Below are 13,985 nucleotides of genomic sequence, written 5' to 3' on the forward strand. Positions count from 1 at the left end.
AGGCTTTTTGTGTGGTCTGTGGTCTGTCAGGTTCATGATATTTCAGCCCTGATTGCCAAGAACACTTGAAATCTGACTCCACCTCTTATAACTACTTTTGACTGCTCCCCAAGACAGCTTTATCCACTGATCATTAATAATCTAAAAATACTTTTGCAGTTGTCGCTTCCTATTGGGTCCTGAATGTTTGCCCACATTGTATACCACGTCAGATGTAACATATGTTAGGAGGATTATATGACATAATAGGAAAGTTGAAAAACTCATGATTAATCTGCACCTTTTTCTGATAAAGAACTAATATCTGTCTGTCCTCATTTAAATTCCCTGATTTATCATGTATTTGCTTCTACAAATCAAGAGTGCTAGTGAACCTTGAAATATATGACAAAAGTGTGCCTATAGTCCCAGCTACTCAGGAGAATGAGGTAGGAAGATCACTTGAGCCCAGGAGTTCCTCTTCAGCAATATAATGTGAGATTTCTTTTCTTTTTTTTTAAGTGTGTGTGTTTGTGTGAGAGGGGGAGGCTTTTTCATAGGAGGAAAATTGACGTTTATTTTTTGCTATATCCATGAGAATGAAATGAAATTGAGGTTTTCTATTTTCCACCAAGCTGATGGCGTAATAAAAAATGCCTGTACGTACAATCAAGGTAAAGGACCAAAATATAAACAAAACATGGTGCCAGCTCTTAAAAGGCTTGCAGTTTAGTAGAATAACTCAACTCATTAAACATTTACTGAACTCAGTACTGTGTTCTAAGGATATAAAGCCTTCAAGAGAGCGGTTTGGAATAATTTTTTTTTTTTTTTTTTTTTTGTACCGGGGATCGAATTCGGATCCTTTCAGTTGCAGGACAGGTAGCAGAACCACTGAACTAAATCCACGGCCCCTGGAATAAATTTTTTTTTTTAAGTTTTTTGATAGGGAAGCCATGTAGACAAATACAGTCATACATTGCATAACAAAGGAGATACATCCTAAGAAATGTGTTATTAGGCAGTTTTGTTTTGTAAACATCATAGAGTGTACTTACACAAGATACAACATCACTGGGCAATATAAACTTATGGGACCACTGTTGTATATGCAGTCCATCATTGGACCATTATTATGTAGCACATGACTATAATCACAGAACAGTTTGATAAGTACAGTAGTAGTATGTATGAAAGCAAGACTCATTCAGCATATTTATAGAGCATCTGCTATATGCCAGACATTGTTTTACATAGTGAATTTATAATGCAGAATCAAATTGGCATAGTCCTTGTCTTTGTGGAGCTTGCAGATTAGTATGGCAGGTATTAAACAAGTAAATATGGGGCTGGGGATTTAGCTCAGTGGTAACGCCGCCTGCCTCACAAGTGCAGGGACCTGAGTTCGATCCCTGGTACCAAAAAAACCCAAACAAACAAGTAAATATGTACTGTCAATTTCTGATAAATGACATAAGTAAAAACCACATATGAAGGCCAGGCATGGTGGTACACACTTGTAATCTCAGCACTCGGGAGGCTTAGGGAGGAGGATTGCCATGAGTTCAAGGCTGGCTTGGACTACAAAATGAGACGCTGTCTCAAAAAAAAAAAAGTACATGAGGGGTTGAGAATGTAGCTCACTGGTAGAGCATCTGCTTACCATGTTTGAGGTCTTAAGTCAGTTTGATGGTGAACCTTTTAGAGCTTTTAATCACAACAAACAGGCCACTGCTGCACACATGCCATAGGTTCTCCATCACTGCCTTGGTACCAGCACTGTAACACCAAACTGAGAATTTAGGAGCAAAAGATACAAACTTTTAAACTAACAGAATTAGGGAGTAAGGGATATTTCTGTGCTAAGACCTGGAAAACAACCATGGGTCCATTCCTGCTGCTCAAGTAAAGAGATCAGGAAAGGCCTGAGCTAATTACAGTTGAAAGACCAGTATGGCACAAAAGTGGTGAACTAGGGAGAAAGTGGAATAAGATTGGAAAAGATAGGAGCCAGCCAAGATTATGCAGGATCTTCCTAGCCTTGGTAGAGATTTTGGATTTGGATTGAATTCTAAATACTATGGGAGGGCTGGGGATTTAGCTCAGTTGCACAGCATCTACCTAGCAAGTGCAAGGTCCTGAGTTCAATCCCCGGTACCAATAAATAAATACATACATACATACATACATACATACATACATACACACACACTATAGAAAATCGGTGAAGGGTTTTACATATTTAAATGATTACTTAGAGCAGTAATGATAAACCTTTTAGAGCTTTCAGTGATACCAACAGCGTGCTACACCACATGTGCCATAGTTTCACCACCTCTAGAGTAATCTTTCTGGAGAAAGATTAAACACACATACACACAAACAAAAAATGGGCAGGTTACTTCAGAAGCCTCTTGCTGTGGGTTAGGTCTGCAGTGATTATGGGATGACCTTCAATAGTACGAGTGGATGTAAAGTGAGCAAAACCAATACCAGTTTCAGAGAAAGAATGAACAGAATTTGGAAATATGGTTGGAAGAGTGGATGAGGCTGTGAGAGAAGAATGCCATCTAATTTCCTGGCTTGAACCACTGTTAGATATGTCATTAACTGAAATGGAAGGGACTAGAGGAAGAGCCTGTTTGTTGGGGAAGATCATGAGTTCAGGGCATGTTTTATGGAGGATATAACTCTTAAAGCAAGTCAGACGTGAGACTATGTAGGAAGATAAATATCAAGTCAAGATAAGAAATAGTGCTCTGAGAGTTAAGTAGGAGAGATCCACAGTTAATGAAGGATTGGGAAGGTTTCTTTTGTGACACAGGACGTGAACTTGCTTATGAGGATTCAGTCGCAAGTACAGAAACATGAACAAAAATATTGAGACAGAGATATATGAATTAAATCATAAGGATAGCTTAAATAGAGCTGAGAAGGTTTAAGCAGGGAAGAGATAATAGGAAGGGACCTGATTTGTTAGAGGTGCCCAGGGCCATTAGAATCGATCTTAGACTGGTAACAGGTGAAAATTGATATCATAGGAAGATATTTATCTGTTGAATGAATTGAAATACAGATTGATTTGATTGTGATTTTTGGAAATTCTTACTGGCGCCAGTATAGAAATAAGGATTTACAGCTCTAGACTAGAGAATGGAAAAGAAAATGAATAGAACACATTACTTAATGGAGCTCGGGTAAGACGAATTAGAGTTAACATTCAAGAACTTAAACTTTGGTAATTAGGTGACTTTTTTGCAAAAATGAAAAAGTCAGGAATGGGACTGATAGGATTAAAAGAGGAAGTTTTGATTTTAAATATGTTAAGAGTTGAGTTTCCAGTTGGGTGAACTGTCTCGTGTAAGAACATTGAGCCAGTGTATAGATCAAGCATATCTGTGACTTCACTACTCAAAAGAAAAATAAAACCTTGGGCAAAATAAATCAAATTCTTCATAAACCCTTAGATTAAGAGAGACAACTACTCAGATAGCTCTGCAAGACAGAAACTGTTCTTGATTTTTTTATTGTGTGCATCATATGTGTTTGCTTTCTTTTTCTTGTTTTGGGGGGGACTGGGGCTCGAACTCGGGACTTTGTGCTTGTGAGGCAGGCGGCGGCACCACTGAGCTAAATCCCCAGCCCTGCTTTCATTTTTTCAACGTAATTTGGTTATCCTCACAGATATTTAAGTGATGTTTTCTACACTTTAAAGGTAGTTCCTGAAATTATGCTCTTTGCTCTTTTTTTCTTCCTGAGTATTGATTCTTACTGTGTTCTCACTACTTTCTCCACCTTGTAAAGTTTCAGACAAGTGTGATGGGAGAAAATATATTTTAAGAGAAAGGCACTCTCACATTGAAAACCTATGAAAATTGAGATGACAGTTTGGCATGTCCAAGGAATACTGAATTACTCCCTGAAGCCTGATGCATACTGTTAATCCATTCAAAACTTTTGATCATGATGTCCTAATCTTTGAGAGTCTGAAACCTTGTAGTCAGTATTTAATTGTCCTTAAAATATTAGTCATGTTCTGTTTGTCACTTTTAGAGAAAAGTAATTGGAGGGTGGGGCTTTCTCCTATAAAAAGCTGAGGGTCGGCTACCTTCAGTTTTTTTGTCTTAGCATCTCCTTGCTACCTCCCACAGGGATCCATATGGCTTTGGAGACAGTCGAGATACAAGGCGTGAACGATCTCCAATTCGAGGAAGCCCAAGGAGAGAATCCAGAGATGGCAGAAATGGTCGAGATTCCCGGGACAGCAGAGACATTCGAGACCCCCGAGACTTGCGGGAACACAGAGACAGCAGAGACATGCGAGATCACAGAGACAGCAGAAGTATTCGAGATACTCGAGACCTGAGGGATCTTAGAGACTTCCGTGACCTGAGAGACTCCAGGGATTTTCGAGATCACCGAGACCCCATGTATGACAGATACAGAGACATAAGGGACTCCCGAGACTCTATATACAGGTATGTACACAGCCATCCTGCTTGCTTTTTTTGTTAACAGCCTTTATGTGTTTTGTTGAGCTAATTGAAAGCTCCATAAGGGCAATGATTTGATTGAGCTTGTATTTCCAATGTCAAGTAGTAGATACGGTGCTCAATAAATTTTGCAAAAGGTATGAATGATTGATTAAATCATGCCTAGCAAATGAACCTGGATCAGTCTTCCCTCCTCCATGAAAAACAACATTGTCCAAACAAAAACATAAATGGAGTACAAATTATTTTGGCAATGCAAAACCACAGGAAGATAGACTAATAACCAATTAATAAATGAATAGATGCTCAATATCATTAGTCATCAGGGAAATACAAATGAAAGGTACAATGAGATACCATTTCATACCTAGTAGAATAGTTATAATTTTTTTTAAAAAACACAGAAAATAAGTTGTCTTGACAAAGTGTGGAAAAATTGGAACCCTCTTATATTGCTGGTGGAAAATGCTATATAACCATTGTGGAAAACAGTTCGGCAGTTCCTCAGAAAGTTAAAGATAGAATTATATGTGACTCATCAGTTCCACTCCTGAGTATATATCCAACAGAATCAAAAAGAGGAATTTAGATAGTTATACATGAATGTGCATAGCAACACTTACTTGTACAAGCTAAAAGGTAGATACCACCTGCGTCGCAAGCGCAAGATCCCAAGTTTGATCCCTGGTACAATAAATAAATAAAATGTAGGAACAATCCAATGACCACCAACCAAGGAATGGATTAAAAAATGTTATATATCCATACAGTGGAATATTATTCACCCATAAAACCAAGTGTAGTTTTGATGTATTTTAAAACCTGGGTAAAACTTGAAAGCATTATGCTAAGTGAAATAAGCCACACTTAAACAAATATTGTATGACTCTGCTTATATGAAATACCTGGAATAGGCAAATTCATAAAGACAGAAAATAAAGATTACCAGGGACTGGGTAGAAGAGAGAATAGAGAGTTAATGTTTCATGAGTACAATTTCTGTTAGAGGTGATAAAGTTTTTTGGAAATTGCTAACTGGCTCCTGAAATATAAATAATTACCACTAGTTATTTTGCACTTACTACATGCCAGGGACTTTCTATACATCATCTCTGTCTACACAGACACACACACATACACACCCTATGTCATTGTATGAGACAAGTTAACTCAGTCACAGAGATGATAAGTAATAAGTCCCAGATATGCTCCCAAAATCCCATGCCTTACTCAGAAGAATTCTCTATATCTGGTTTTTGCAGAACAGTGGTGGTTTTTTTGGGGGGGCGGGGGGTACCAGGGATCAAACTCAGGACCTTGCGCTTACGAGGCAGATGCCAGCACCACTGAGCTAAATCCCCGCCCAGGACAAAGTTTTAACACTCTGAAAATTTCCTTGTCAGGAGAGAAGGCTCTTATGACCGATACCTGCGGATGGATGACTATTGCAGGAGAAAGGATGACTCTTACTTTGACCGTTACAGAGATAGCTTTGATGGGCGAGGCCCACATGGCCCAGAAAGTCGTGCAAAAGGTAAAGTAGAAGAAACAGCCTATTCCTGTTACTGGTAGAATATTTTAAGAAAAAAGCGGAGCTAGACAGGTATCACATGCCTATAATCACAGCTTTTCAGGAGGCTGACACAGAAGGACTGCAAGTTTGAGGCCAGCCTGGGCAACTAGCAAAATCCTTTGTCTCAAAATAAAAAATAAGAAGAGCTGAGGGTGTAGCTCAAGGTAAAATACTCCTGAGTTTCCATCCCTAGTACTGCACAAAAAAGAAGAAAGAAGATACTATAATGCCTTATTTGAAAAGGAGCTAATGATTTAGCCAAGAAGCTTAAAAGCCCACTAATGTGTAGGGAACATTGAACTTGGAAATAATTTTTAAATGCAAATTGTCGCCATCATCTGGTTTAGTCATCCAGCAAGAAATAAATTCCAACAATGAAAAATAAAAGATTGAAGCTGAAGGCATTAAATGCTTGTATTTTTGCCCATTGATCTGATGACTATGACTAGCTACATGTACAGGGTAAGTGCTCACTTCAGCAGCACATATACATATACAGTGTAGGCTTTTGTTTGTCATTTTTCCCTAATAGCATCTCTTTTTTAGGTAAAGAGACATTGTTTGTTTGTTTGTTTATTGGTACTGGGGATCAAACTCGGGACCTTGCGCTTGTGAGGCAGGTGGCAGAACCACTGAGCTAAATCCCCAGCTCCATAGTTTATTTTAAAGCCTGATTTTTCTCAATACATGTTGGGTTTTGGGGGTTTTTTTGCTTGTTTGTTTTTGAGACAAGGTCTTGCTATGTACTCCAGGCTGGCCTTGAACTCACTGTGTAGCTGAGGTTAGCCTTGAACTTATGGCAATCCTCCTGCCTCAGCCTCCTAAGTGCTGGGATTACAGATGTGTGCCACTATGCCTGGCTTTCAGTACATCTTTAAAGAGTTTTTAATTGTTTCATACCTAGCAATTATGGCTTGACTTTTTGGCTAAGATCAAGTGGGTATTATAAAACTTTGCTACTTGATTTTTTTTTTCCAAAAAAGTTTCCAGAATCCAAATTAAACTAATAATGAAATACCACCTGTCAAGTTGGCAGAAATTAAGAGAATAATCATACCCAATGTTGACTAAGGTGCAGAGAAATGAGCCCTGGAGGTTCCACCTTTGTGGAGGTGTAGATTAGCATCAGCCTTTCTAGAGGGTAATTTGGTAGTACATATCAGGCAAAGCATTAAAATGTCCGTACCCTTTATTTTTAGGAAGTAGATTTGAGGATTGATTCATCATTCTATAGTTGGTTTTTATAAGGCAGTCCATATTTCAGTTTTCCCTGGTGGTATCTTGCAGAGCGTTTGAAACGTGAGGAACGGCGTAGAGAAGAGCTTTATCGTCAATATTTTGAGGAAATCCAGAAGCGCTTTGATGCTGAAAGACCTGTGGATTGTTCTGTAATTGTGGTCAACAAGCAGACCAAGTAAGTAAAAATCTGTCAGATATTTCTCCCTAAACCTGAACTGGCAGCTGAACATTGCTTGGGGCTGTGTTTTTGTTTTTAAGCAGTGGCCAAGTTTATTCGAAAAAGTAAAAGTGAATAATGAGGGAGAAACTGGCTCTGTAGAGTGAGCTTTGGCCAAGTAAAAGGAGAAAAAACAATAAAAGGACACCCTGGAGAAAGCAGTGCAGGCTGCTGTGAAGATAGCAAGTTCTTCTTGGCATCTGTGTCTTTTATGCAGTCCAAATCTCAAGGAAACCTTCAAAAACTTCTACATACAGGTCCTGAGAGGCAGTGCTAGGATCTCATGCCTCAGGCTGACGTCAGGTCTAGGCCATCCTATTGAAAACCTGTTCGAGTTCTCGAGAAGTCCATGTCCAGGGCTTTGGAAACTTTTCTGCTCATGTGTTCTGGTGTCTTGTAATGAACAGGTCACATCTGCTTCCCCAGCCAACTTTGCCACACCCTAATTTCCTATCTCATTTCCCCGAGAAACACAAACCCCCATAATTCCTTATGTGGTGCTGAGGGAGTGGAGGTCTGTGTCTTCTATAGCTTCTTCACGTTGGAAGGGGCTGTAGACCTTACATACTGGGGATTATGTGCTCTCTAACTATGTTGGGGTGCTGTGGCTCACTGGGTAGGTTGAAGAAAACTATTAGGAAACGAGAGTTAATGACCATTCACTCTTAGTCCAAATATGAGGAGCAGATCAGATTTCTACACTTCCTGTAGCAGCACTGAAGTCTTGCTTTTTGGGGTTTTTTGGGTTTTTTTGGTACCGGGGATGGAACTCGGGACCTTATGCTTGCGAGGCAGGCGTCAGAACCACTGAGCTAAATCCCTGGCCCAGCCTTGCTTTTTTTTTTTTTTTTTTTTTTTTAGTTCTTTTATTGGTACATTTTAGGTATACAATTCGTTTACATTTATCATTGGGTGTTTGTACCTGTACATGATATATCTGTATTCTTATTTTTTTCCCCATTACCTGTGCACCCTTCACCCCCTCCGCCCTTCCCTATTTACATAGATTTTGTTTCCATTTTTTTGTTTTCTTTTCTCATAGTTTTTCCTTTCCCTCTTTTCCTTTCCCCTTCCCCTCCCTTCACTCCTTCATCTTTGGACCTTTTTTCCTATTTCAAATTATTAATTATTCATTTTAATCATTTTGTTTGTTTGTTTGTTTTGGTACCAGGGATCGAACTCGGGACCTTGCGCTTTTGAGACATGCACTGGAACCACTGAGCTAAATCCCCAGCCCCATTTTAATCATTTTAACCCTTGTTTACACTATTAGTTTCTCACACTAGAGAAACTATTCGGTATTTACACATGTGTGTCCTGTTCATTTCACTTAAGAGTATGGCCTCAATATGCATCCATTTAGCTATAAATGACTCTAGTTTTTCATTCTTTATGGCTGAGTAGTACTCCATTTTATTTAAAAACCACATTTTCTTTATCCAGTTTCCAGTTGATGGGCACTTGGGCTGCTTCCAAGCTTTAGCTATTACAAACTGTGCCGGTATGAATGTGGGTGCACATATCAGTCTTGCTTTTTGAAGAGAATTTTCAAGTCTTCAAAGGCTCGCAGGAGTAACTTTCTCCTTTTAGGTGATCTTGTTCTTCAGACAGTTCAGATGGGACTGGTTTTATTCTAGAAAGATGAATCCAGCTGGGCATGGTAGCACACACCTGTAATTCTACCACTCAGGAGGCTGAGGCAGGAGGGAGGATAGCTATGAGTTTGAGGCCAGCGTGAGCTACATAGTAGTGAGTTCAAGGGCCAGCCTGAACTGCATAACAAGACCTTGTCTCAAAAAAAACATGAATCTAGTTATCTATTTCTGGCACCTTTGCTACAGTGGATGTGGCAAGAATCCTGAGCAAAAAGGTGAGGACTGTCAAAGTATATTGCTGTTTTTCTCTTGAAATGGGATTTTTCCATTCAAAGGCAAACAGAAATTGGGAGTCTGGGGCCAGGGATTTAGCTCAGTGGTTCTGCTGCCTGCCTCGAAAGTGCAAGGCCTTGAGTTCAATCCCTGGTACCAAAAAACAAAACAAAACAAAAACAACAAGAAATTGGGAGTCTGGGTACAAGAGGGTGGAGAAAAATGGGTCTTTTAAATCTAAGAGTAAGAACCAATTAGTGTCCCCTGGAATTTTGAGAGAGAATTGTTTATGGATCTGCCACTAGAGGATGGATTGGAATGACAGCCTTGTTAATGAGGCAGGGTTCTTCTACCACCTTGTATTCCTGAGGACTTTTCTACGGGGAGAAGGGGGACTGACAAGGTTTCAGAAGGGCATATTTAAGAAATTTGTCTATGAGGCTGAAGGCCTTTACCTGCCTCTTCCTTGACTGGATATTGCTTTTAGTTAGGAAACTGGCTGGGGTCTTTTAGTCTTATTAACTACTGACATAGCAGAATTTGCCCTACCAGGTATTCCATTATTCCATGCAGCAGGATCGATCCACTTGTTGGCTGATTTGGTCAGGGAGACCTGGTATAGTTCCAACAAGTAAAATCCATTTTGGCCTTAGCTGGAATTTGAGAATTTCCCCCAGTTTTGCTAATAAATCTGTTCCTAACAAGGGAGCAGAACACTGTGGGACAATTAGAAACTCCTGGTTAAACATTCGGCCTTCAAAGTGGCTCATCAGAGCAGGAGTAAAAAATCTCCACCTAGGGGTTCCCTTAACTCCAACTATCGCTGTAGACCTAGAGGAGAGTTTTCCAGAGAAGTCAAAACAGAATGAGCTGCCCCTGTATCAATAAGCAGTCAAGGGGCTGGGGGTTTAGCTCAGTGGCACCACTCCTGCCTTGCAAGCAAAAGGTCCTGAGTTCGATCCCCAGCACCAAAAATAAGTAAATAAATAAATAAGCAGTCAAATTGCCTCACCCATGGTGTCTAAGTTTACCCAGGGTTCCTCAGAGGAGCTGGTGATGTCTGTGGGCAGGGGCATTGCAAGTTCCCCTGGGCCTCTTTAGTCGTCAGAGCAGGAAATGAGGGTTCCGGCTGGCCTAGTCCTTCTCTGGGAGTGGAGACAGTCAAACCTCCTATGTGGAGCTCTGTATTCTGGTATTGCTATGAGTGTAGGTAATAGAAAACCTTGCTACATTGGTTTAAGCCACAAAGAGAAATTTTCATTTAGCTTAACTGGAATGCTGAGACATAGCTAGCCATATCCAGGTTCAGGCTGTGCCATCAAGATGTGGTCTGTGTTGGTTTCTCAGCACTGCTTTCCTTGGTGTTGTCCTCATGTTCATGCAGATTTTTTGCTTAAAAAGGCAGATGACAGTGGCCCTAAACGGGTCTCCATGGTAAGTCCACTGGAAAGAGAGCTTATCTTTCCCAGTGCTTCCACCTAAAATCCTAAAAGTATTTTCATTGAACTGACCTGGCTCATTTTCCCACCCCAATCCTGTTACTTTGACCAGGGATGCTAGAACATTCTGATTGTCCAGGACTGTGTTTCATGCCCAGCCATAGAGCTAGAGGTGTGATTAGCCCTGTGCAACTATGTGGACTGCAAGTAGGAAAGGGAATAGCTACTAGTCAGGCAAAGCAAGACAACCCTGAATCCCTAGTACTTTGAGAAGCACATGTCTCTGCGTTTGTCAGCCAAGAGCCAAGCCTTTGTGAAAGGCCCTGGTCTTGCACAACTGTTAGATGACCATGCTAGCCAAGCCAGAGTTCATAGCACTATTCTGTCCTACCTCTGTTTGAATGCTCTCCTTGAAGAGGCAGAGCAGAGAAGCACAAGGGAGGATAACAGCTTAAAGGCTTAAAAGTAGCTGTTTTCCCTTTCCCTAGGTAGTTAGTAAGTAACTTTATGCTATTTTCTAGCAGTTTGAGGTTAAAGAGCTAATTTCAAGGCAGTGACTAGGGAAATAGGTGTTGAGACACCAAGCAACAGCAGAGGTCATAGAGTCTAGGCTGTCTTGTTCAGAGATAGATGTTACTTTAACTGTAGATAGCTTTTTCTGGACACATGATAATAGCTAGCATTTTAATCTTCACAGTAATCATATTACATGTTTATTCATTGAGCAAGTTTTCTGTGTGTATGGTAGATACTAGGTACTGGGACTGTAATAATAAGCAAACACACACAGCCCCTTCTCTTATGGATCTAACAGCCTAGTTGGAATGATGACAAAAATAAGTATAAGTATATAGTTCTGTGAGAAGAGAATATAGGGGATCTAATTTAGATTGGAGGGAAAGTCCAAGAAGTGACATAAGAGCTGGGCCATATGTTGTAGGAACTGAGGCATATTATTTGTTTTATTGGTTTAAAAAATAATAATAAAAGAAATTGGGGTTGATAAGAGGTAAATGGACTTGCTTAAAAAGCTCCACAGCCAGGGATCTAGCTCTGGTTCTGCCGCCTGCCTCGCAAGCGCAAGGACCCGAGTTTGATCCCTGGTACCAAAAAAAAAACAAAACAAAACAAAAAAAAGCTTCACAACTTGGGAGACAAATGTTATGGCTGGGATCCAAACCCATTTTTCTAGCATCAAAGCCTTTACTTTTCCCACTGTATAATGCAGCCTCCTCAAAGACAGATAAATGCCACAAGTCTTAGGCAGCAGGATAGTATTAAGAAAGGACAGTTGAACTGGAGAAAAAAGAGAAAGGTATCAAATACTGTGCTACTGGCAACTTCTTTTGTGATCTCAGGCAAGTCACAGCCATTCTAGAAGAGCCAGTGTAAAAAGAGGGAATTGATCTAGATCCTTGGCACTAAGGTGGGCTAGATTCTGAGTTCTCTGTAGGAGCACACACACCTGGCTGAGACACAACAGTCTGCACAATGAGAGTTGATCAGGGAGTGCTCAGCTGGATCCTCTTTGTTCTTACAGAGATTATGCTGAATCTGTGGGACGGAAGGTCCGGGACCTAGGCATGGTTGTGGACTTGATATTCCTCAACACAGAGGTGTCACTATCACAAGCTTTGGAGGATGTTAGCAGAGGAGGGTCTCCTTTTGCTATTGTCATCACCCAGCAACACCAGATTCACCGTTCCTGTACAGTCAACATCATGTTTGGAACTCCACAAGGTACGGAGACCCAAGTAGACCACAATCTCAGTAGTCAGTAACATATTAATTATTCTATCCCCAAGGGGTAGGTTTTGGGCAGATGACTCATATCTCAGGTTAAATATGGTAGGGCCCTTCTTTTTTTTTTTTCTTTTTTGGTACCAGGGATCAAACGTGGGACCTTGTGCTTGCGAGGCAGGCGACAGAACCACTGAGCTAAATCCCCAGCCCAGTAGGGCCTTTCTAAATTTAGTGCTCTGGAGACTTGGGTAGCCATGTATTTGTCTGGATATTCTCTCAGTGATACAGTTCTGATCCTGCTATCTACTCACTTATTAGGTGTACACAGTAAGTGCTGGCAAATAACAACTAGTTCTGGGGCAGTGAGGGGAAGAGAGGGGTCAGCAGGTGCTGATTACTGAATTATACGTACTCCCACTGTTACATTTCAAGCCACTAATACAAAGTCACTCATGAGAGTTGGAATAAAATATGAACTGTCAGCTCTCAGTAGTGAGATCTAGCTCTGTCCAGCAGACTTCTAGCACAAACTGCACTGACTGCAGTAGAATCCTTGCTTTCACTCAGCTATTTAAATGGGGGACAGATAATATCACAGGCATTTAGGATGCTGTTCCTCAGTGTGCTGGAGAAGTAAGCAGATAAGCTATGAAAATAGCGAGGAAGTTCTAACCCCCTAGAGGGCCAAGCCATGTTCCTTTAAGTCCTTATCCAAAGTAGTTTTTAGAGCTCTGAGTCCTGAGTGTTGAGACTTAACTAGCTGATGCCCTATTCATGACTTTTATAGCCCAGACTTTCCCTTTCCCACCACACTCAAGATCTCTATTGGCCTAACACCCATAGCCATAGAATACATAAGAATCTCCAGTGAATCATTTGTCTTTGAGGAACAAGCCTTAAGATATGTGAGGACATTTATATAAAATTCTCAGAAGTCTTCTCATCACCCTGCAAAACCCTGTTGCCCACCAGTGAGGATAGAATGTTATTTAGGGTCACAGTTTGTTCTTAATTCATGACTTTTGAACTGATGAATTCAAAATCAGTAGTCCAGCTCTGTCCTGATGAGCACAGTGGAGAGCTAGGCTTTACAGAGGGCTTGTTGGCCTCCTGCTGCTGGTCTAGAGGCTGCTGGTCTTACCTCCCATGGTTATTCCCTACGTGGTCTCTTTGAATCTGTGGGCGGCTGTCATGTTTCTTTGGTTTTTACTACAAGTCTGTGATCCAGGAATTCCCTCAAAGAAATAGCTCTATACAAGGTGCGTGTTCCCCACCAAATATACTTATTCACCTCTCATCTCCCTGCCCTTCCCCACTCCCAGTCTCAAGGCTTTTTGTCACCAAAATTGTTTCCTTGCTGGTTTGAGATTAGAAAAGGCTGAGTAGAATACAGCAGGTGGGCACTCAAGTCTGTCATGGGAGAAAATAACTCAT

The 13,985-nt window shown here is 40.7% G+C and overlaps 1 protein-coding gene across 2 annotated transcripts in view; it reads left to right on the forward strand.

Moving 5' to 3' along the window:
- The window catches only part of Ncoa5 (nuclear receptor coactivator 5), a 34,632-nt gene that overhangs the window by 17,925 nt on the left and 2,722 nt on the right, over positions 1-13,985 (forward strand). For both annotated transcript variants that reach the window (XM_004858117.4, XM_021238909.2), the window contains 4 exons: positions 4,131-4,457; positions 5,876-6,006; positions 7,333-7,459; positions 12,349-12,548. In XM_004858117.4, the coding sequence (XP_004858174.1) occupies positions 4,131-4,457; positions 5,876-6,006; positions 7,333-7,459; positions 12,349-12,548 (785 nt within the window). The remainder of the gene's footprint in view (positions 1-4,130; positions 4,458-5,875; positions 6,007-7,332; positions 7,460-12,348; positions 12,549-13,985) is intronic.

Source organism: Heterocephalus glaber, unplaced genomic scaffold (assembly GCF_053883595.1).
Source record: "Heterocephalus glaber isolate CG9 unplaced genomic scaffold, H.glaber_assembly_v1.0 deba00001673, whole genome shotgun sequence".
In the NCBI taxonomy this organism is placed as follows: domain Eukaryota; kingdom Metazoa; phylum Chordata; class Mammalia; order Rodentia; family Bathyergidae; genus Heterocephalus; species Heterocephalus glaber.